This window comes from Pelmatolapia mariae, unplaced genomic scaffold (genome assembly GCF_036321145.2).
Source record: "Pelmatolapia mariae isolate MD_Pm_ZW unplaced genomic scaffold, Pm_UMD_F_2 NODE_ptg000484l+_length_81885_cov_1, whole genome shotgun sequence".
NCBI lineage: Eukaryota > Metazoa > Chordata > Actinopteri > Cichliformes > Cichlidae > Pelmatolapia > Pelmatolapia mariae.
In genome coordinates, this window is record NW_027052169.1 from 13,067 (window position 1) to 38,166 (window position 25,100).

Sequence of the window (25,100 nt, forward strand, 5' to 3'; positions counted from 1 at the left end):
GATTCAGGATTTAATGAATCGATATCGCTTTATTCAAGATACCCAACTCTCTCTATCCATCTCCATTTCAAATTGACCATGGCCAATCAGAGAGGTCCCGCCCCTGACTATCTCTGATTGGTTTAGTCCACGATAGGGGCATAATCTGTGTCTCTTGTTGACCACATGGAGAGTTGCAGAGATTTATTTATTTTTTGTTACTCGAACAGTTCACGACCAAAGATTTATTTTTAGTCGCACCATTGAAGATTTGGTCGCATTTGCAACCAAATTGGTCGCACTCTAGAGCCCTGTAAGGTAACAGCATTTTCACCATTTCAGCCAATTCCTTTCGCATAGTGATGGGCAGATGAAGCTTAATGAAGCACTGAAGCTTTTCATCCAATTGGTTTACCCCAGCACAAAGCGTCTTGAAGCTTCATTTGCTCTATTAGGACATCTACTGGACGTAAAAATATTAGTTGGCATGAATTTAAAGAGTGTGGCATTTTGCACACAGCCTGTAAATGTCAACAACAAAAGGAGTGTGTAAAACATGTATATTGTAGTGATGGCAGTATACTGTCTATATTTATACTGGCAGTATGGAAAATGATTATTTGGAAATGCATAAAATGGAAATGATCATTTACTGTGAGGTGAGGTGTGGTTGGGCTATGGACAGTGGTTGTGCATTTGTAACATTGAGGTATGGACAGCTACACACTGAGGCTTTGAGCCTCAGTCCTGCCTGTTCACATTTTATTCTGTAAAAACAAAATTTTCACTGCTTTTATGACCTTTTTAGTGGGGAGAACATAGCTAGGATTTAACGATTTAACAAATCTTTCAAATCCGTTGTCCTCCACAATGCTAAATGGCTGGGAGTCCTCAATCACCATGCTAACCAGGTTTTCATCTATTTGAGACACACGTAACTTATTACAGTTGTATAATATTGTTATATCATTTAGTAACATTACAGCATGCTATATTATCATAGCATTTGATGGCTCAACTGGTCTTGCTCCACAATCAGTGTTCCCCTTATTCTCATGCAAAGCTCTGTAGTGCCTAAGCATGGATGAGGTGTTGTTGTTATATCCCAGCTCCCTGGCACATAGCAAACACTTCACCTTGTACAAAAGTAAAGACAGCTTAACATAAATTGTATTGCGCCATCAGTATTATGAAAATACATCTTCTGTAGAAATTTACATACCTTGTTGGGAGGAATAAGATAAGTGTATAAGTGAATAAGATAAGTGTTCTTACACAGGGGAGGACATCCTCCTCTTCTTAGCTGGCTCCATTCTCTCCTGACTTTCTCTCCTCACTCTCCTAAACCTCCAAACTCTCTCCAAACTCTGACTAACCGCAACTCTCCATCAAACACCCACATTTTGAATGAAGTCTGAGGGGTTTATATCGCTGTCATAGCTCGCGGCAAAGTTCGAACCACTTCCTGAACCAGTCACGTGGTACAGCCTGGCAGCGAGGCTTCGGACATCATCATTTTCAGCTCCTCCCATAAATGAAGCAAGCCTCGTTACGCGCATCGTGGAAACGCCCCCTCCATTACTCGACACAAGCTTTGAAGCCTCGATACAGAATGTCACATCACTACTTTCGCAAAAAATTTTCTCTTGTGCTCAGGCAACCTGTAGGGCCATGAACACACTTTTACACCAGGCTGAGCTTCAAAGTAGTGCTCCATGAGAGCAGTACAAACAAGCAGGGGGGAGAACACATCTGCAAACTGCTGTTGCAATGCAGGAACATCTGCTTTATTGGAATGTGTGAGATGTTAATCACAAAGCATCTTAAACACACACTCTGAAAACTTCATGCCCACACCATGTTTTTAAGAAAAATCAGACATTTTTATCCTTAAAGAACATTTCAGAGTTTTTAATGAGCTGCAGGAACCATGTTCAGTGTGAGTGGAGAACAGCCAATTCTCCTCCTCTGATAAACCTCCACATGTACCACTGAAAACAGTTAAATTAGTTTGAATCTGAAATCAGGGATCAAATTATTTGTTCTGAGACTATTTCTTTATTTTTCGCACCAAACTGTTTAATAAGAAAAACTTTACACAGAGTTCATCAAATATAACTAACGCTTTAACATGATCAGGATTTCATAATACAAACTTCAGATCAACAGGAAAACAGTTGCAAACATGTGGATCAAAATGAATTCATTAAAAAAAGACACTAAAGTGAAAGGAGGAGCCAAAAATAGAGGTTTAATAGAATTTGAATTAACTAAAAGTAGTTACCTGTGATCTTTAAAAACATGTCCTGACGTGTGCTGCTGTTTTTAAATTTCAACATTTTTTTGCTGCCACTGTGAATAAGATTTGTGTTCTTTGCCTGAATGAATAAATGTTACACTGACTCACTGCTTCTGGTACAAACTGGTATTACATGGAAGTACAGCCCGAAACCAGTTTAGCTTGGGTTTCTTTTTTCTGGACATAAAGTCCCAGCAGGTGTTGTTTCAAAGGTGGGGGACAGATTTAGTTCATTTTGGAAGTTTTAAGAGCAACTGCTGTGAAATTATTTGCATATGAATGAAGGATTGAAATTTAACACTGGTCACAGCCGAAGTTCACTTCCATGTATGTACGTTCATGTTTGTTACGATGACCTGATTGTGGGAAGCTTTTGTTACAGTGTCTTCACTTGTATGGTGTCTCTCCTGTGTGGATTCCCTTATGCTTTTTCTTTAATCTCATGTGCAGTGGTGAAGGATGATCCACACTGGTCACAGATGTGCTTTTTGACCCCACTGTGGAAGAGTTCATGTATTTTTAATGTACTTGGTGTGTGGAAGCCTCTCCCACGTTCTTTGCAGTAGTTCATATTGTTTCCAGTGTGTCTACGTTGATGTGGTTTTAGGTCCCGTTGATGATTGGAAGGTTTTCCACAAAGGTCACAGAGAAACTCTTTCACACCACCACAGTGATGACAGGGTTGAGAACTGGATCCATCTGTGTTGCTCTGCTTCTAAACAAAGACAGCGTAAGTGTTCACTGCCAATGTCCAATTACATTTTATTGTTTACATTATAACACTCAGCTTACTGGGCGAAAATGATTCTTCATTTTTCAAACTGTTCATTCAGTATAACTCCATATATTTACTGGTCAGACTTGTTCCAAACAATCAGGTTAAAAATACAAGATAAAAAGATAAATACATCCTCACAGTAACTGCACTTGTAGAGTTACTTTCTGGTGTGGATCTGTTGGTGGTTTTTCAGGTGATGTGGAGCTTTAAACATCTTCTCACACAGGTCACATTTATAAGGTCTCTCCTCAGTGTGGATAAACATGTGTTGTTTTATCTGTGCATCTGTTGTAAACAGTTTCCCACACTGATCACAGCAGTAAACATCATTTCCAGTGTGAATCCGTAGGTGAATATTTCGGTAGTGTTTGTCGCTGAAACTTTTTCCACAAAAGTCACAGCTGTATGCCTTAATTCCAGAGTGGGTAACTAGATGCCTCTGTAAGTTGCTATTTCGAGCAAAAGGCTTTCCACACAACTCACAGCTGTAAGGTTTAACTCCACTGTGGATGACTTGGTGTGTTTTTAAGTCTCCAGTCTGGGTAAAAGACTTTCCACACAAGTCACAGCTGTAAGGTTTAAATCCACTGTGGATGAGTTTGTGTGTTTTTAAGCTTCCAGCCTGGGTAAAAGACTTTCCACACAACTCACAGCTGTAAGGTTTAACTCCACTGTGGATGACTTGGTGTGTTTTTAAGCTTCCAGCCTGGGTAAAAGTCTTTCCACACAAGTCGCAGCTGTAAGGTTTAACTCCACTGTGGATTACTTGGTGTGTTTTTAAGCTTCCAGCCAGGGAAAAAGACTTTCCACAAAACTCACAGCTGTAAGGTTTAACTCCACTGTGGATGAGTTGGTGTGTTTTTAGGCTGTCAGTCCGGGTAAAATCCTTCCCACACTCATCACAGCTGTAGGTTTTCTCTCCCTTTCTTCTGTGATGTTTGTCGGCCTCCTGAGAGCGCTGACTTCTCACTCCATGTTGGTCCTGCAGTGACAGAGATACAAACAGAGGCAGTGAGTGAAATGCATTTGTGGAACAAACTGAAACTCCCTCCATCAGTGGAATCAAACATGTCAACAAACACATTGTTGGTGTGTTAGCACCACCTTCTGGTCATAGTATCACATTGCAATGATCTGATACAATGAGAGTTGTAATTAAAATGACATTATTGAAGAAATATTGATCAGTGGAGAAAATCTTTCATTTCATAAATAATTGTTAGTTGAACTTAGGGGTGGGCGATATAAACGATATACGATAGAAACGATATAAATTTGGCCAACGATAGAGATTTTGACTATATCGCTCTATCGTGATAGCGCATGTTGATGATTTCATCAAGCTGCGCCTGCTTTGGGCGAAAACATGGCAGCGGCTGCAAGCATGGAGCTTACACGTGATGAGGAAGAGGAGGTGCTCGTAAAAAAGACCGGTGCGACGTCGGTCATATGGAACTGGTTTGGTTTTAGGCAGTCAGATACTGAGCAGAAAAATATAATCTGCAAAGTATGCCGAGCGACAGTGATTTCAAAGACAGGAAATACCAGTAATTTGTTTTATCACCTCAAGACTAAGCACATTTTGGAGGACCAGGAAAGCCAAAAACTGCGCACTGCACAAACGCCCAATCAGTCGAGTGGAAATAAAAAAGGTGACCTTACACGCCAGCAGACCAATATTTTCCAAGCCTTTTCCAAAGGCACTCCGTATGCCAAAACGAGTCAGCGGTGGATTGACATCACAAATGCCATAACAGTGTACTTGTGCAAGGACATGGTGCCGTTTCTCACAGTGGAGAAAAGCGGCTTTAAGAACATGGTTAAAACACTTGATCCACGTTACGAGGTACCTGACCGGAAACGTATCAGCCGAACTGAAATGCCCAAACTGTTTGACCAAGTCCGTGAGCAAGTGAAGAAAGAACTCCGGAGCATAAAACACTATGCAACTACTACGGACTTGTGGTCGAGTCGCACAATGGAGCCTTACATTAGTCTCACAGTCCACTTCATCAACAAAGAGTGGAGTTGTGCAGCAGATGTCTACAGACATCTTATTTCCCCGAGGATCACACAGGTGAACAGATATCTCAGGGATTAAAAGAAGCACTGGAGTCATGGGGACTGAAAGAAGAATTTCAAGTCTGCATAACAACCGACAATGGCGCAAATATCGTGAAAGCAGTGGAACTGAGCGGTTGGACAAGACTGCAGTGCTTCGGCCACAGGCTCCACCTCGCCATCGGTAAGTTAAACGTTTCTTTTAGTCCTAGTTCAATAATATGCGCATAAGTGGTGTGCAAAATGCGCACCAATTTTCAGGCTTTACTGTGCAAATGCGTACCTAATTTATGACTGAGACCAGGAGCCCGGTGCGCACTTCCCAACTTGGCCGAAATACATAAAACATTTTTAATTTTGGTGCGTACCAATTATAATGTCGTACCAAGTACCAATGTAGGTACTCATTAGAGTTCTAAAGCAAAAAAAAAAAAAAAAAAAAGTCAACCCCTGATTATATATGACCCATCACAGGGTTTCTCAAACATGCGCACACATACAATGCGTGTGTTATTATTACATCACTATACAGTATATAATTTATCTATATAATCTAACATTCTATATTAGTAATACTACATATTAATGACTAAGTATGGTGTGGTGTTTTTAATCATCAAATAAAATACTTAATTCAGTCTTATCTAGGATTAGATAAATACCAGTGGTATTTGTATATGCTGACAATGTGTTTGTACAGATGTTTTGTTATCTTGTGCATGTGTAACGGGACTAATAATAATATCTTCCAATTTTGTCCTTAGAGAGAAGCATGAAAGATGCCTGTGTTGAACGTGCAATTGGCAAGTGCAAGAAAATAGTGAGTGCCTTTTCTTACACTTGGAAAAGGAAGAGAGAAATGGCTAATGTCCAGGCTGAGCTAAACCTGCCTCCTCACCGCCTCATCACTGAAACGCCAACAAGATGGGGGTCTCGACAACAGATGATTCAGCGCGTACTTGAACAGGAGAAGGCCATATCACAGGTCCTGAAGGCAGACAGAAAAACCAGGCACCTGCTACCAACTTGGCAGGACACTGACCTGTTAGAATCTGTGAACAAGACACTCAATCCACTGATTGAGTTCACAGATGCTCTGTCTGGAGAAGAATATGTTAGTGTGTCATATGTCAAACCTGTGCTCCACCTTCTAAATAACACAGATCTTCCTCTAGCTGATGAAGATACAGAACTGACGAAGGACATGAAGAGTGCCATCCTCAAGTATTTAAATGAGAAATACTTAGACCCTGCAACTGATGACCTCCTGGATATGGCCTCCTTTGTCGACCCACGCTTCAGATCATCATATATAGCTGATGACCGAAGAGAGTTCATCTTAACAAAAGCAGCAGCAGAAATTCAGTCACTGCTAGAGACGCTAGCTGTGTCTGAGTCACCACCATCACACACAAGCACTGCTGGAGAAGCCCAGAAAGAACCCAAGAGGAGTAAAAGAAGTCTGGGCAGCTTTTCAAAAATGCATCTTCTCAGCCTGGCCCAGCTGCCCTCACTGACAGAGAAGTGATTGAAATTGAGCTTAAGAGTTACCTGCAGGCACTGCATGTTGACGGAGAAGCTGACCCACTGGATTGGTGGAGGCTGCACCAGGCTAATTTTCCCAGGGTGGCAAGCCTAGCCAGGAAATACCTTTGCATTCCTGCCACGAGTGCCCCCTCAGAAAGGGCATTCAGCACCAGTGGCAACATAGTAACATGCCAACGACCTGCACTAAAGCCAGAGACGGTTGACAAACTTGTGTTCCTGGCGAACAACATCTAATGGTCCTGCATGCAAGAACCATAAATACTGATGTTGTGTTGTATATCCAATACATATTGTAAGTTTGAAATTTGTTGTTCTATATTTAACAGAAAAGAAACCTGTTAAACTTGAAGGGTTTTCAGTTCAGATATGTGCATCTTTGTTTTTTGTGCAATATAAATACGTAATCAGGACAGCAGGGAGAAATTTAATGTTTATTTATTAACATTTTGCACAATTTAGAATTTTGTGTTTTACTGATATTTTACTTCCATTTATTTATTCACAAATGTTTGCACATTTATTGTCATTTTTATTTGTTATTTAAGAATTCTGTGTTACGTTGTTTGGAAAAAGTTGAAAAGTTTTGTAATTTATACATTTTTTTTTATAAAAGGACAATAAATGTTCTTTAAAATGGCATTCTGTACTTTTCTGAAGTGTGTTTATTATTCAGGAATGTATCTGGCATGTGAGTCAGTTTTAATATATCGCGATATATATCGTTATCGCACGTGCTACAAATTATATCGCGATATAAATTTTAGGCCATATCGCCCAGCCCTAGTTGAACTCATGATATTGTTGTTTCAATGTGTGACGATAAAATATGATCTTTGTATGTTCTTTTAACTTCTTTGGTTTTTGGTTGTGAATGTAGATTCAGTATAGAGATTGAAAATGTGACGTAAAACCGCAAAGGATTGTGGGTACCAGTGGCAAGCGGTACTAGCGCACGCAGCCTTTCACATGAAAGCAGTCACACAGCTATAAAAAGAAACACAAATAATGGCAGGAAGCTGTTGTATTATTAACTGCAATAGCCGGTCGCACGACAGCTACAGGAACCCGACGGGTAAAGAGATCGGCTTTTATCGGATTACGTCGTGGAAGAGAAATAGTTCAAGCCATGTTTCTGAAGTAATAAAGAGCCGACGGATGGCCTGGATTGCAGACCAAATCTAATGTTTCACAACAATCCAGCTCACATGTTAGTCTGCTCCAAGCATTTCCACAAAGGTAAGTCTTCTGTTTAGTTATTACGTAATTTATCATAACATAATTGTTGATGTAAGTTACTAATAAGTCTTATATTGATTTAAATTGAATTTGTTGTGCTATGCTGCTTTGTTCACTGTGGCTTTGTGGGCTAATGTTTGTTGTGTTTTGTAGGAAAGCCAGCCTACAAAATGCAGGAATGCGATCCAGACTGGGCACCCTCTATCAACCTGGGTCATACCAAGTTTAAAGCTACTAACACAGCGAGATTTGATCGGTTAAGAGAGAGAGAGCGATATCAAAACAGCCATGAAAAGTCCCTCATATATGTGCCCAAGTGTTGTATTGAATCAATCAAGTGATGAATAACTGTCTTCCATTATGTTGTTTTGGTATGGTTTTTTTTGCATTGTTGATTTGTTTTTCACCAAAGCAGCTAATTAAGCACAATGGAATACAATTTTGCCTCTTTCCTGTAAGATTCTAGAATAGAATGAAACAAAAATGCCAGTTATAAATAAAGACAATAAATTGAATGAATTATGAAACACTTATTTTATTTCTATTAGATCTGAAAATGTTGTGTAATACTACAACCTGAAACAACAAATAGATAAAGAAAAAAAATTAACAACAGCTGTGAAATGGAATAGTCCAAATCAGCAAAGTAAACTGGACCTGGGCTTGTTTGCAGGGATCTGAAATTACTAAACATTTTGTGTCTTTGTTTTTCTACATAACTGCGTTTGAGGCTAATAAAATGCAAGTTGGGATTAAAACCGCAGAATTAATGATTACAGATGCTGGAAATGCTACTGCTTGATGCAGTGCTTTGATTTTATTGCCACTCGTACCCACAATGAAATGCGCGAAAGTCACATGGTCTTTCAATCTCTATATATGGATGAGCCCAGGATGGAAAGGTTTAAAGCTCCTGTTTTTAAAAACCAACTAGCTGTGCACACAGTTTCAATAACAGTGTAACTGTGATATTTTTCTCACATTTTGTATTGAAGTCATTGTTTCCTCTGCAGTGGCTGAGCTGAGTCCAAATGGCTGAAATTGTTCCTCTGCTGCTCCACCAGACTCTTCTCCTCCTGTTACTAAGCTGGGAGACAAAAAGTATATAGACGTATTTTATTCCTGATAAAAAAGAAGCAGAGCAAATAAACATTACTACACTCCTCAGTGACAACAATACCTATGGAGCTTCAAGGTGAAACCCCAGAAGCAGCTACAAAAAGAAAGTCATCAGTTGCCTGCAAGAACCTGAAAGGGAAAAAGACACTGACTGCCCTGCATATCACCACCTTTACCCAGGGGATGCTACACCCTGTATTTATGGACTTCCATAGATCCACAAGAAGGGAGTCCCGCTCAGACTCGTTGGTTGCAGTATAAACTCAGCCACCTACAACATTTCCAAGCACCTCATAAAACATTTCAAAAATCACTTTGTTAATGTGGAATTCAAAAATGATTTTATAACTGCAGAATTTATTCTACAATTCATTATGTAAGCACAAAGTTCTATTTTTTTAATGTGTGTGGCTATTGTAATCCTTCATATAGGGAGAGCAAAAATCAGATAGGAAGTGGCACACATCATGAGGGGGTACCTGTTGAAGGTGTTAACAACACACAGTGTGGTTGGCTAGGTTAACTGGCAAACAGGATTTAGCTGTGCCTGACTACAATAGAGACTTTTTTTTTGTTGCTTTTTTAATGTTTTGCTGTTTTAATGTTACTGAAACAACAAGCTAGCAGTAGAAACTTAATTCGACATAAGAAGTTCTGCTATCAGCAATAAACATATGGGGACTGACTGGACTGATAATGGGGACAAATATTTGACTGACTTTACACTTTTTAACGAACCAAGAGGGGGACTGAAAAGAATTTGCAATGGTGAGCTGTTTTTGATTAGGGAGTATTTTCAACCGGACCAACGGGGAAAGCCTTGCTGCTGCGATTATTGGGTGCAGGTTCCTAGAAACTTAACGAGTTTGGGTATTCTAGCGTATGGTTTCTTGGACCGGTTTTAGGTGGTGGAAAGGACATCTCACCCTGGCTGAAGAGCAAGGGAGAGACATGATATCACTGGACCCAGTGCGCAGCAGTTGAGGAGCCTGGGAGACGCATTGCGGAGATCCAGAAGGATCTGACCAAGCAGGTCCAAAGCCCTGACTCAACTGAGTCAGAAAAATCCCAGACACCAACTGTAGGGGCAGAAAAATCTCTTGGTCTCTGGAACAACAGATCTCGGGGCAGTCTACCCCTGACATTGAAGCAAGAGGAGGAAGAATGCAGAGAATGACCCAACATGGACTAATACTTGTAGAGCATATTTTAATGGAATAGACGTGGACTACGTTAGGGTCCACTACGGCCTTTACTTGCAGTTGACCATGGTGACCTTGAAGTGGAAACAGCCGCTGAATAGTGTGATCTCTCTAAGACAGATCTTCCCAAAGTGTGGGGCCCACCCCCTAGGGGGGGCGCAGAGCCATTGCAGGGTTGGCACGGTATGGAAGAAAAAAGAGAACGCTTGGACACTGCTAGCATAGTGGACAGGTTTTTGACGGCGCTCCCACACAAACGCAAAGCAGGAGATGAAGCATCGACAAATATGTTTTCTTGTAAAACAAAGGGGAGCCTAGCAAAAAAAGTTTGGGAACCACTGCTCTAAGAGATCAAAAAGGGGATCGTAAGTAGAATAAAATAACAATTAGAACAGAATGTGCTTAGGTTTGCTTAGAGAATAGAAATTGAAAATGTGACGTCATTCCAGGGTAAAACAGCAAAGGATTGTGGGTATGAGTGGCAAGCAGTACTAGCGCACGCAGGCTTTCACATGAAAACAGTCAAACAGCGATAAAAAACACAAATAATGGCAGGAAGCTGTTGTATTATTAACTGCAATAGCCGGTCGCATGCCAGCCACGGGAAGCCGACGGGTAAAGAGATCGGCTTTTATCGGATTACGTCGTGGAAGAGAAATTGTTCAAGCCATTGTAACTCATGTAACACTGGTGGTGCAATACTAGTAGTGGGCATGTAAGACCTGTTAGTGTTACTTCTTGCCTTCTTTGCATGTAGTACAGGCAGTGTAGTTACCTTTAACCACAGTACGAGGACAGAAGGGAAATATGGGCCAGATCAGACAGGTTCTAGATTCGTAGGAGCCAAGGGTGTATGACAACAGAGGACTTGTACACAGTAGGTGTAGAAAACACAATTGCATTTATTAGCAATTATTAAAATTTAGCAGGTTGTGCACATTTAACAAAAGTAGAGCGCGCTTTTTAAAACAAAAATAAAATAGAATAAACCCCACAAATGGTCGACCCAAGGATATATTGTCTTTTGTGTCTTTTTTTTAAAGTCAATTTCAGTCTGTCAATGTTCAATAGTCACTCAGTGTGTTTGTAACCAGTCAGGTTACAATCTACCAGTTCATCCGGCTCTTTGGGCTGGGCTCGCCATCCAGTACTGGAAAAGGGATCCTCGATTCTTCTCAGGTCCTCAAAACCAATCCAATCCAAATAAGCAAAGGAAAAAAACCTGACCTGGGGACCAGGCCAGAACACAGTAGTTCAACATTTAAGCTATGATATCTGTAACTTATTACTACTAGTAGTTGCTTGTAGTGTTTCTAAATTTCTTTCAAAATATGTTGTACAACAAATTATTCTAATTTCAAAAGGGAAAAAGTGCATAGGAAACACACATTTAAAATAATACAAAATAGCTCAGCAGTGCATTAAAAATACACATTGGCTTGAGACTTATCAAGTTCCAGCTAAGTAAAGTGCAGGTGAAGGCACTTAACTTCACGTTGCTAATACTCAGTGTGCAGAACTATAATTAGCACCATGAGAAAAGTGAACATGTGCTAACATAACTTCGCACAAAACCATACATTACACATCAATACCACAGTAATGTGACATGAACCTTTAAAGAACATTTCGTATAAAGTGCAGCAGACTCAGTGCTAATTGCTTTAGCCTCCGAAAGGGCACTTTCATTGCAAAATGGCTAGCGGAAGTTAGCATCGGAGCTAGCGGCAAGTAGCATGCTATGCTAGCGCACGTGCACTGCCTGGGACTTACCATGTGAAGCAACAAATGCTACACGGGGCTTCACAGTGCTCACGCTGGCTCACGGCCTCTGGAGTACAGTATCACTCTTATTATTCTCACCGAAAACAGGACTTTTACTATCCAGCTAGCTTCTTCACCGCACGGGTAACCGGACCTTTCACCGTCTGTGTCTCTGGCGTTTCTGACTGGCACACGCAGGCACGCACAGGTGTCTGAGCAGCGCACACAGACTGGGGGAGGGGTCAGACCGGCCAATGATTGGTCGCTCAGTGGATCTAACAAACACACTCCACAGGACTAAGTCCTGCCCCCACACCATTTATATATTACATATACATACGTACATATTAATTAAACTTATGTTTACATGCTTTTTTCAATATTTATTATATTTACCTTCTTTTTAGCAGTATTTATTACCATTATGAAATTAGTATTTTAATCAAATGAGTATTCATATTTATGCTTTTAATCCCGTTTTTAACACTGGGTTACACTATCCCCCCTTAGAATCATGCAAGTCCCTTTGCATGGGATAGCTAAACGGTAATGACAGGGGAACCAGCATTCATGGGGATGACCACAGGATCTTGTTCTGTCAAGGCATTGGTAAAAGCCAGGCTTAGACCTTGAAACAGGGACTGGGCAATGGAAACGAGGGGATTTCCCAACTGACTATATTGTAGTCGTTCTGGTTGGGTTCTTGTTCTCTCTGAGCGCCTTATAGCCGCTGCAGCTTCACTCTCAGTATTTGACTGACTTGAGTTTGCTTGATTATCATTTGAGTTGTCTTCTTCCACTGGCCCATCACAGGTAGGTCCATCGGGTAAGTTAGAGTCACTCTCGCTTTCATTGTCAGTGTTTGAGTGTTCCACCATGGTTTCACTCTCCTCTAGGCTTCCACATCCAAGTGGATTTCCACTTTCAGGTAAGTTGTCACATCCGGTTAAATTGTCACCTCCAGACAAGTTGTCATGTTCAGGTAAGTTGTCACGCCCAGGCAAGTTGTCATGTTCAGGTAAGTTGTCACGTCCAGGCAAGTTGTCATGTTCATGTAAGTTGTCACATCCAGTTAAATTGTCACCTCCAGACAAGTTGTCATGTTCAGGTAAGTTGTCACGCCCAGGCAAGTTGTCATGTTCAGGTAAGTTGTCACGTCCAGGCAAGTTGTCATGTTCATGTAAGTTGTCACGTCCAGGCAAGTTAGTTTCAGCATGGTTGTGATCATTAGGGTGTGTCTTTGGCTGGGGAATCTCATAGACTCGAGTGACCTTTATGGGCTCTTGAATAGGTTCCTCTCTGAACCAACAGACATCCTCATCCTCCAGTTCCGAATGATGACATTCCTCATGTTGTTTAGGTGATTGCCTTGTTTTTGGTTTGCGTACATGAGTTGGTTGGACAGGTTTCTCCTCAACAGGGGCAAGAAAACAACAAGGGAGCAAGAGATCGCGGTGGACTGTGCGGACTGGGCCCTCTTTCGTTAGGGGTTTTATACTGTAGACGGGCAAGTCACCTGCTTGGTTCACCACAACGTGAATATCAGTCTCCCACTTGTCGGCTAGCTTGTGCTTGCCTCTGAGACGGACTGCACGCACCAAAACTCTGTCACCTGGGTCTAGTTTTGAGGGTTTCACTCGCATATCAAACCTTGTTTTGTTTCTTTCTGCTATTTTGTTAGCATGGTCTGTTGCTAGTTTGTAGGTCTCTTGTAGAGTTGCCTTTAGTTTTGTTATGTACTGAGAATGCGACTTGAAACTTTTGTTGTTAAAGGGCAGCCCAAATGCTAGATTGACTGGCAATCTTGGCTGACGGCCAAACATCAACTCATATGGGGCAAAACCAGTTGTATCATTTTTCGTACAATTGTACGCATGAACGAGTGGTTTGACATAGTTGTGCCACTGAGTTTTGTCCTTTTCCTCAAGAGTACCTAGCATACTTAGTAACGTTCTATTGAAACGTTCTACCGGGTTCCCTCTGGGGTGATAGGGTGTTGTCCGAATTTTGCGAATGCCCATGATCTTGCAAAGCTCTTGGATAAGGTGGGACTCGAAGTCGGGACCTTGATCGCTATGCAATCGTTCGGGTATCCCGTAGTGGACTATGAAGTTGTCCCAAAGGGCTTTTGCAACGGTCTGAGCTTTCTGATTGCTGGTAGGGATGGCTGATGAATATTTTGTGAAATGATCAGTTAATACAAGCACATCCTTTACATTACTTCGATCAGGCTCAATGGACAGGAAGTCCATGCAGACTAATTCGAGGGGTCTGCTGGATTTGATATTCACAAGTGGAGCTGCTTTTTCTGGAGGAGTTTTACGTCTTACACAGTGGTTGCATGTTTTGATCTTGTGTTCTATATATGCTGCCATGCGAGGCCAATAGAACCTTGTTCGGGCAAGATCTAAGGTACGCTCAGTGCCTAAATGGCCCATGTCACAGTGGAGGCTTTGGAAGACTGAGTCACGGAGCTGTTCAGGTAAGACAAGCTGGTAAGTAACATCTCCTCCATCTTGGCGAGTTCGGTACAGGATGTTATTGTGCATCGCCAGTCGATTGAGCTCTCGGAGTAAAAGATTGATGTCAGGAAGTTCAGCTCGCACAGTTGGTGGGACCTTCTCTCCAGTTTCAATTTGTGCAATGACTTACCTCAGACAAGGGTCTGTTCTTTGTTCGTTTGTGATCTGTTCAGGGGACATATGGGGTATAACAGGAAGACCACCACAGTCATTTTCATTGACAAAGTCACCTGGAATGGCAGCTGCAGAAATGGCTAGCGAGTGAACCAAAGGGATGGTGTCATTTTGAGAGCTGCATACAAGATGTTTCTCACAAATAGCAGACACTACTTCAGGACTCAAACTGCTGTCAGGTAGGGACAGGTGAGTCTGTGTGAACTGCTGTATGCGGTCGAACTCTTTTTGGGACACTGCGTCGTTAAGCAACTCGCCATGTGGCCTTCTAGAAAGGCCATCTGCATCTGAGTTAAGCTTGCCTGCTCTGTACTGGAGCTTAAAGCTAAACGTTGACAGGGCAGCTAGCCATCTGTAACTCATGGCATCCATCTTAGCAGTAGTTAATATGTACGTCAGAGGATTACTGTCTGTCATGACAGTAAACTGATTTCCATATAAGTAATCTGCAAACTTTTCCGTCACTGCCCACTTCAAGGCTAAGAACTCTAACTTATGGGCAGGATAACGGGATTCACTCCTGGACAACCCACGGCTTGCATAAGCTATCACCCTGGTCTGGCCATTCTGCTCTTGATAGAGCGCGGCGCCAAGCCCTGTAGTGCTGGCGTCGGTATGGAGCGTATATGGCAGTTTAGGGTCAGCAAAACCCAATACAGGCGCAGTACTGAGCTTTTCAATGATGGTTTTGAAAGCAAGATCACAAGAGGGAGTCCATCGCTCGCCGAAAGGTGTCTTGGGGTCATGGTACTTTACAGACTTAGCTTTAGGCTTTGTGCTTTTGCGCAAAGGAGGGTAGCCTGATGTTAAGTCAGTGAGGGGCGCAACGATACTCGAATAGTTCTTAATGAACCGCCTGTAGTACCCTGAAAAACCTAAGAATGAGCGGAGCTGTTTAAGATCACGAGGCACAGGCCAGGTACTTAAGGCTTCCACCTTTTCAGGGTCAGTCTCCACTCCCTTGCTGGACACAATATGCCCGAGATATCTGACAGAAGTTTGGAAAAACTTGCATTTCTCGGGTGAGAGTTTGAGCCCGTATTCTTTCAGGCGATCAAGAACTTTCATTAAGCGAGCCTCATGTTCTTCAAGTGTCTTGGAGAATACAATGATGTCATCAAGAAACACGATCACTTCACGCAGGTTCATGTCACCCATACATTTCTCCATGAGTCGCTGGAACGTGCTGGGGGCATTTGTAATGCCTTGGGGCATTCTATTAAATTCCCAAAAGCCGATGGGACATACGAACGCCGTATGTCCCATCTCAATTTGGTGAGATGGGACATACTCACCAAATTGAGTGAGTATGTCCCGGGGTACTACCATCTCAATTTGGTAGTACCCCGATTTTAAATCCAGGACAGAGAACCATTGCGACCCGATCAAGGTGGAAAACGTTTCCTCCAAATTGGGGAGAGCGTAAGCATCTTTTATAGTCTGCGCGTTAAGCTTTCTGTAGTCGATACAGAGGCGGACTTCACCATTTTTCTTCCGCACGACTACAATGGGTGAAGAGAAAGGGGAGGTAGATTCCCTGATCACACCAGCTTCTTGCAGTTCTTTGAGGTGCTTACGGACTGCTTCCAGGTCGTTCGGATGGATGGGACGCGCTCTATGCTTGAACGATGTTTAATCTGACAATCTGATTGTGTGTTTCACTTGATCCGTTTTTCCAAAGTCGAGATCAATTTGTGCAAACACTTCGGGCATTTGGCTTAGCTTTTCGGTTATGCGCTCCTTCCATTCAGCGCTAAGAGGGGAAGAGTCAAAGTTATATGTTACATTTGACTTCTGCTCAGTTTGGGATCTTTGAGTTCTCACTGAGTGCTCTTGAGATAGAACTCTTTGATATGCACTGACTTCTCCGATGACACAATTTAGAGGGATTGTCACATCATGTTCGGATTCATTGGTAAGTATAACTGGAACAAGGTAAGGTGCTCGTTCAGGTAGGTCTATGAGACAAGGTTTCACAAGGATGTCACCAGGTAAGGCTGACATTCGTGGATACTCTAACAAGACGGACTTTTCACCATTACCGGCTGACACAGCTACAGCACCATCCAGAACAACAGTTTGGCCTGCTGGAATCAACTGTGGCTGTTTGTTGTGCATCGTCACTAAACCAAGACTACTGTCTTTGGACTGTTTGTGTCGTGACTCAAGAACTTTTAGAACTGCCCTATAGCCATATGGCATGTTCAGCTGCAGTTCATGGCACGCGTCAGAGTACAGCTCATAAAGTACATCTAATGTGTTTGTGCCAATTAGCACTAAGGACTGAGAAGCTGTGCGCACATCGGGGACAACTAAGGCAAGTGTTGGCACTTCAACTTCAATGCCAAGGAAGTCTTTTGGGAAAGTGACATGCAGTTCAATGTAGCCTAAGTAAGGCACAGACTGACCGTTGGCACCTTCAACTTCTAAAAGTTCAAACAATGGCTTAATCTCATGAGAGGACAAATGCTGATGATAGTAGGACTCGGGGACTGTAGTCACCTGGGAACCAGTATCTAGCAAACAACTCACTGTGTGACCATAAACTTCCACTTGTGCAGTACTCTTTGTACCAATTAGACCTTTAGGAAGGTCAAAGGAATCTGTTCTTGTGTGTGACTTTAGGCTGGCTTTTAACTTCTTGTCGATTTTCTGCAGTACGCAGGAGAAGCAATAGCTCTGCATAAGTGGGTGGCTCCTTATGCTTTAGCTCCAACTGCAACTCCGTTAGCAAGTTATCATCCCAGCAGCCTCTGTAAAACTGTTTAAGAAGCTGCTTATTTACTTCATGTGGTTCAAGCCCACCTCTGCGCACGGTGTGATTGAGCGCCACCTGCAAACGAAGCAGATAAGCAGAGGGCTTTTCACCGTGATCTTGGAGGGTGTTCATAACGCGTACAAACAGTTCCTCACCGTCTTCGACGGTGCCAAAAGCTGAATCCATAAGTTTAAGATAGTCTGCAGGAGTGGCTTCTGGCCCAAGAGGGCGGATGACATCAGAAGCGGGAGCAAGGAGACTTTCAAGAATCCTACGAGTTTTTTCCAACTCAGACAAAGAAGCATCTTCCATCAACAAGTCAACGTGAGAACGCCATGTTTCATAGTCAGCTTCGCTGTAAGGTCTGGGCATCTTGCCAGAGAAAGCTCTGAGTCTTAATGTAGAGTGAGCATGTGATGTCTTCTCAACACTCTTGACAACATGCTCAACTACTATTTTCTGAACCTCTGGTGGGTTGAGGTCAGTTGGGCTCAACATTTGAGGTGTCAAGTTTGGTCTCATGGGGCGTTGGAATGTGCCCTGAATGGGTTCAGGAGGGTGAGGCAGTTCAGTTAAGACTGAAGGTGAGGCTCCAAGTTGTGTGGATCCTACCACAGGGCAAATCTGATCAGCAGTATCATTTTCGGGGTTTATCTCAGCTGTCTCAGCAGCTTCGATGGTCTTCCCTATTGTGGACATGGCCTCCCGCAACACTTCTTCGAAATCCTTCCCACTTAACTTGGCCAAACCCTTCACGTTGCTAATGTAAGCCTCAGTAACACTGCCCCCTACGCTCTTAGTATAGACGTCCGTTAAGGCTCGAATGCGGTAACTGACATCTGGATTGTCAGTGGACTGAAAGAGGTAAGGCAGCTTAGGTGCTAACATTTCAACGGATGCACCGGACTCGAACTCTACAATCTGACTTTTGTGGAATGCAGAAGAGTCATCATCGACAGCGAGCACTCTACGAATAGTACCATGTTGCTCCAGAAACTCAAATACCTCTTTGTTTTTCTCTCTATCTGTAACACCGCTAACAATAATGGCATTTGGTACTTTAACGGCATACTTCTCGACAAAATCCATTTTCACCGTATGTGAGCGTCTGATCAAAGGTCAAAGAGGATTCCAATGTTGTCACACAACACTCTAGGCTCCTGGCTGGCTCGCCACTTTTGTAACTCATGTAACACTGGTGGTGCAATACTAGTAGTGGGCATGTAAGACCTGTTAGTGTTACTTCTTGCCTTCTTTGCATGTAGTACAGGCAGTGTAGTTACCTTTAACCACAGTACGAGGACAGAAGGGAAATATGGGCCAGATCAGACAGGTTCTAGATTCGTAGGAGCCAAGGGTGTATGACAACAGAGGACTTGTACACAGTAGGTGTAGAAAACACAATTGCATTTATTAGCAATTATTAAAATTTAGCAGGTTGTGCACATTTAACAAAAGTAGAGCGCGCTTTTTAAAACAAAAACAAAATAGAATAAACCCCACAAATGGTCGACCCAAGGATATATTGTCTTTTGTGTCTTTTTTTTAAAGTCAATTTCAGTCTGTCAATGTTCAATAGTCACTCAGTGTGTTTGTAACCAGTCGGGTTACAATCTACCAGTTCATCCGGCTCTTTGGGCTGGGCTCGCCATCCAGTACTGGAAAAGGGATCCTCGATTCTTCTCAGGTCCTCAAAACCAATCCAATCCAAATAAGCAAAGGAAAAAAACCTGACCTGGGGACCAGGCCAGAACACAGTAGTTCAACATTTAAGCTATGATATCTGTAACTTATTACTACTAGTAGTTGCTTGTAGTGTTTCTAAATTTCTTTCAAAATATGTTGTACAACAAATTATTCTAATTTCAAAAGGGAAAAAGTGCATAGGAAACACACATTTAAAATAATACAAAATAGCTCAGCAGTGCATTAAAAATACACATTGGCTTGAGACTTATCAAGTTTCAGCTAAGTAAAGTGCAGGTGAAGGCACTTAACTTCACGTTGCTAATACTCAGTGTGCAGAACTATAATTAGCACCATGAGAAAAGTGAACATGTGCTAACATAACTTCGCACAAAACCATACATTACACATCAATACCACAGTAATGTGACATGAACCTTTAAAGAACATTTCGTATAAAGTGCAGCAGACTCAGTGCTAATTGCTTTAGCCTCCGAAAGGGCACTTTCATTGCAAAATGGCTAGCGGAAGTTAGCATCGGAGCTAGCGGCAAGTAGCATGCTATGCTAGCGCACGTGCACTGCCTGGGACTTACCATGTGAAGCAACAAATGCTACACGGGGCTTCACAGTGCTCACGCTGGCTCACGGCCTCTGGAGTACAGTATCACTCTTATTATTCTCACCGAAAACAGGACTTTTACTATCCAGCTAGCTTCTTCACCGCACGGGTAACCGGACCTTTCACCGTCTGTGTCTCTGGCGTTTCTGACTGGCACACGCAGGCACGCACAGGTGTCTGAGCAGCGCACACAGACTGGGGGAGGGGTCAGACCGGCCAATGATTGGTCGCTCAGTGGATCTAACAAACACACTCCACAGGACTAAGTCCTGCCCCCACACCATTTATATATTACATATACATACGTACATATTAATTAAACTTATGTTTACATGCTTTTTTCAATATTTATTATATTTACCTTCTTTTTAGCAGTATTTATTACCATTATGAAATTAGTATTTTAATCAAATGAGTATTCATATTTATGCTTTTAATCCCGTTTTTAACACTGGGTTACACCATGCTTCTGAAGTAACAAAGAGCCGACGGATGGCCTGGATTGCAGACCAAATATAACGTCTTAGAACACTCCAGCTGACATGTTAGTCTGCTCCAAGCATTTCCACAAAGGTAAGTCTTCTGTTGTAGTTATTACATAAGTTATCATAACATAATTGTTGATGTAGGTTACAAATAAGTCTTATATTGATTTGAATTGAATTCGTTGCGCTATGCTGCTTTGCTCACTGTGGCTTTGCGGGCTAATGTTTGTTGTGTTTTGTAGGAAAGCCACAGTGAGCAAAATGCAGGAATGCGATCCAGACTGGGAACCCTCTATCAACCTGGGTCATACCAAGTTTAAAGCTACTAACACAGCGAGATTTGATAAGAGAGAGAGAGAGCGATATCAAAACAGCCATGAAAAGTCCCTCATATATGTGCCCAAGTGTTGTATCGAAGCAATCAAGTGATGAATAACTGTTTTCCAGCATGTTGCTTTGATATGTTTTTTGGCATTGTTGATTTGTTTTTCACCAAATCAGCTAATAAAGCATAAAGGAATACAATTTTGCCTCTTTCCTGTAAGATTCTATACAAGAATAAAACGATGACGCCAGTTATAGATAAAGACAATAAATTGAATGAATAATGAAACACTTATTTTATTTCTATTAGATCTGAAAATGTTGTGTAATACTACAACCTGAAACAACAAATAGATTGCGTTGGCCTGTACACGAGATGGAGGAAAATAATTTAACAACAGCTGTGAAATGGAATAGTCCAAATCACCAAAGTAAACTGGACCTGGGCTTGTTGCAGGGATCCGAACTTATTAAACATTTTGTGAGTGTATGCACTCACACTTAAGACCATATATGTGCGTGATGAAAGTTAGGCAGCAGACTAACTGACTTACCGTGACTACACTAAGTCACGTGGTCTGTCAATCTCTATAGGCTGCGGCTGTAGATCAGAAGAAAACGATACAATTTGTAAGTGTGTGTTTTGTTAGGATGACTTTGTTAACCCCCGTTTAAAGCATAAAAGTGGGGTATTGTTCTGCAAACATTTCATGTCATCTTAAATCTCACAAGAATGAGATTAAGTTGCTGAAGTATTCAGATGTGACACAATTAAAATTACCACTACAAATAATATTAGCAGACAAAAAATTACATTTGGAACAGAAAAACAATCTAAACGAGTGGACTAAAACTCCTTAAAGATATGGTATGATGAATGCAAAAGCCTCAAATCAGTAGCCGACATAAAACAACTCAGATGGGTCACATATGATAAGGAATTTATCCCTGCACAAATAGATGGATTTTATACAAATTGGTTAACAAGGGGAATTGGACCATTTTGCTCAATGTCAGGAAAAGAAGGATTACATAGTTCTGAAAATCTAAGAGACACCTATGGTTTCAAAACTAAGATTTTTTCTGATATCTCCAAGTCAGGTCCTATTTTAACAGTAACATAAAAACTACAGAAGAACATAGTAGAGGCCTAGTCCCCCTTATAATAGAGGCTTATAAAGGTAAGATTAAAAATAAATTGATAGCTAAACTTTATAAGAACCTACAATAATTGAAGGGTCAATCAACCAATTATATTAAAATTAAATGGGAAATTGAGGCTAAAGTCAACATATCAGAGGAAAGTTGGTTAAATATATGTGGAACACAGATGAAAACTACTAGTTCGGGTTATTGGAGGGAATTCACATGGAAAAATTATATTAGGGTTTTTTTTATAACCCCCCAAATAAAATACAAACAAAAAGGTCAACCGAGAGATGGATACTGCTGGAGAAACTGTGTGGAAAATATGGTAGATCACTTTCATATATTTTGGAAATGCCCAGTAATCCAACCATACTGGAGTGAAATCGTCAAATCAATTTACTTGGTGACTGGTAAATCAATTTACTTTGGTGACTGTACACAGTACAGAAATCCAAATTTAATTTGGATTTCTGTACTGTGTATTTGGGCTATATCCCATAAGCAGTCTCCTTAAAGGACAAATATTTGATAAATATCCTGTTGGGAGCAGGTAAAAAAGTTCTTACCAGGAAGTGGCTGGAGAAAGACCCCCCCAACAAAGAAAGATTGGATAGGAATAATGGAGGAAATATACAGAATGGTGAACTTACATCTCTTTTGAACCTCAAAATGGACCAATTTCATAAAAACTGGAGGAAGTGGGAGAGATTTGTTGAAGGTAGCAATGTGGGATGATGGTTGGTGGGTTATATAACCAGAGTTTAGCTAAATATTTTCACATAACCACTGGAAGAAGAAAAGCCTGCTAAGGACATGACCACTGCTTTTAGAAGGCTCCTCATAAAATAGACTGGAAATACCCTTCCGAACATCACCAGGGGTCGACTGTAAAGTGCTACATGGCAGTAGCACAAAACCTGAAGACATGGGACTTAAGAGGTCGAGGGGAGCTCCCCCGGACCAGGCAGATCTGATGGTTTCACTGTGCCAATATGTTATTGTCAGTGTGTTTTATTGTTTTTTTTATGTGGATGAATGTCAAAACTATAAAACTTTCAATGAAAATAAAGTCTAAAAAAAGCCAGATAAACAGGTACCAGCCTGGAGGACAGGCCGAGCACCCCACTATATGGCTGTATCCCAATTCAGGGTCTGCAGCCTTGAAGGCAACAAATGGGCCCTTCACTTCCCCGGATTTGAAGGATGGATCAGGTGTATCATTCGCAGCCCAGCATATCCTAGAATTCATAGAGCAGCGGTGGCTTTGGCTAATTTTTTCACAAAAACAAAAAAAACCAGCAGCGTGGTTGCCAAAAAGTAAACTTTTAAAACTAAGTACTGAATGTTATACTACTTATTTATGTGCAAATGTTTAATAACAAAGAACACTAAAACATTACTGTTGGCCACACGTTGGCAAAGGTATGTGACATTAGTGATGTTTGTACTTTGTGCGTTAACTTGGTTTTAAAGCTTTGACTTTAAAGTATACGCCGTTTAATAGTCGACCTTAATATTACAGAGAATGTGATGATTTTATGGATAATAAGTCAGTCATATATCCACAAACACAACAAGCTGAAAGTCAGTGATGCTGCTCGGTTTGCAGTCCTGAATATCACGGCCAGCAGCAGCTGACAGATGGAGAGAATAGACAGACTGTTCCCTGTTTGTGAACGACTGCTATAAAAGTTTAAAATAACTAATTGTCTGTCCTGAATCAGTCTTATTAGGTAATGCTCAAATAAATTTTATCATTCCGTTTTTTTCAGTGTGGGAGAAAGCACTCAGGGCCTTCAAGTTACACACTATGAAAGGCAGCAACAAGTTTAATGTTCAGAAACCTAAAGTATGTATCAGCAGCAGAATGGAGCTAAAAATAAATGTTTGTTTCAGTTCTATGAAGCTTTGAGTATTTTGGATTAGTAGTACTGCTGTGTTTGTTGTATCATATTGCTTATATTGTTTGTATGCTTTAAATATTCTCTTTAAACATGTATAAGCACTGAGCCAAATTTAGTAATGCCAACTTAATGAACGAACACTACTTGCCTCTTATATATATGATAAATATATATGTACACTGTCAAAAATACTTGTCTTTGAGTGAAAATTTAAGGTGATATAAAAAACTGACATGTGAATCTTTACTGAAGCTCAGTGAATGACACAGAGTTCAAGCTCACTGCTGTAATATATCATAATAATCTGACAATAAATATAATATTGGCCATATTATATTTATGTTGCCAAACTGAGACGACTGTAGTCTTCTGAACAACATTGGCTAATTGTAATTTATTAGCTAATCTTAAGATCATGTTTTTACAGTCCCGTGGTCTCAGCCTCGGATACTCAACAAATCAAAGTGATGTCATAAAAAATGAACGAAAAAAACAAACATTTTTTTCTCCTTCATTTGTGTCAAACAATACTGTATGAAACATTTCTCGCGGTTAGTATCATGGTTGCTAGGCAATCTGTAAAGCGCTAATAAGGCCAGACCGCCCCATTTCACAAGCCTGTTCGTAGTACCGCTGAGCGTAGTACGCGAAGTGTGTGTACTACGAAGCATGTGGTCGCTAGTTTGGGACACAGCCATGTTCTTACCCCGTAGCAACCGCCATTTCATAATGTTGCAAGCAATCAGAAAGTCTACAGTCTAACTCCAATATATACCGAACAATCTATTATTTCTCAACAAAGCTAAACTCAACATAAACTGAACCCACATTAAAGTTAGCTCGGCGCTTACCTTTATATGAGCCCACAAACCGAGAGAAACTCCGTGATGAAGCTGGAAGTTTTTCCAAACACAGGAAATAGAAAAGGGAGCAGAGACACCCGTGGTTCACGCTGATCTCAGCTACGATCCAGGAGACAAGGGTGTGCAGATCGATGGCGATATCGATCCAAACGTTGGTAGTGGTATATGTTCCTGTAAGTTTACTAGTGTACTCCCGTTTCATGAAAAAGCAGCTCTCTCTGCGCGACGCCCCCCTCCGCACGCAGGCACACACACGCATTGCATCAAAACACTGCATCAAGCGCTAGCTTTTCCAGCACCGGTAATCATTAATAAAAAAAAATATGCTCCTACTCATGCTGCCCCGACATCCTATGGAAGCCAGTTTCCGCCACTAAAAAAAAAACGATACTTAACTCGAAATTTCGAGTTATCTTTCTCGAAATTTCGACTTATTTTCTCGAAATTTTGACTTAGTTTCTCAAAATTTCGAGTTAGTAACTCGAAATTTCGACTTAGCAACTCGAATTTTCGACTTAGTAACTCGAAATAATGAGAAAAATAACTCCAAATTTCGAGTTAGCTCTGCCAATCAGTAATCTACGTGGCTGACGTCATTTCCTTGTTACCCGGAAGGATATGGCACAAA

The 25,100-nt window shown here is 41.3% G+C and overlaps 1 protein-coding gene across 2 annotated transcripts; it reads right to left on the minus strand.

The window, feature by feature from the left end:
• Nucleotides 1–1,762: 1,762 nt before the first annotated feature.
• LOC134623238 (zinc finger protein 492-like) lies at nucleotides 1,763–25,027 on the minus strand. 2 transcript variants are annotated; one of them, XM_063468413.2, is made up of 4 exons: nucleotides 24,461–25,027; nucleotides 8,883–8,988; nucleotides 3,195–4,038; nucleotides 1,763–2,993 (listed from the first exon to the last, which is right to left on the minus strand). In XM_063468413.2, exons 2-3 carry the CDS (start codon nucleotides 8,898–8,900, stop codon nucleotides 3,214–3,216), a joined length of 843 nt encoding a protein of 280 aa, XP_063324483.1. In that variant the 5' UTR covers nucleotides 8,901–8,988; nucleotides 24,461–25,027; the 3' UTR covers nucleotides 1,763–2,993; nucleotides 3,195–3,213. The 2 variants fall into 2 exon arrangements, with proteins under 2 accessions (XP_063324483.1, XP_063324481.1); XM_063468411.2 differs by having other exon boundaries at nucleotides 1,764–4,038; nucleotides 24,461–25,026.
• Nucleotides 25,028–25,100: the final 73 nt, after the last annotated feature.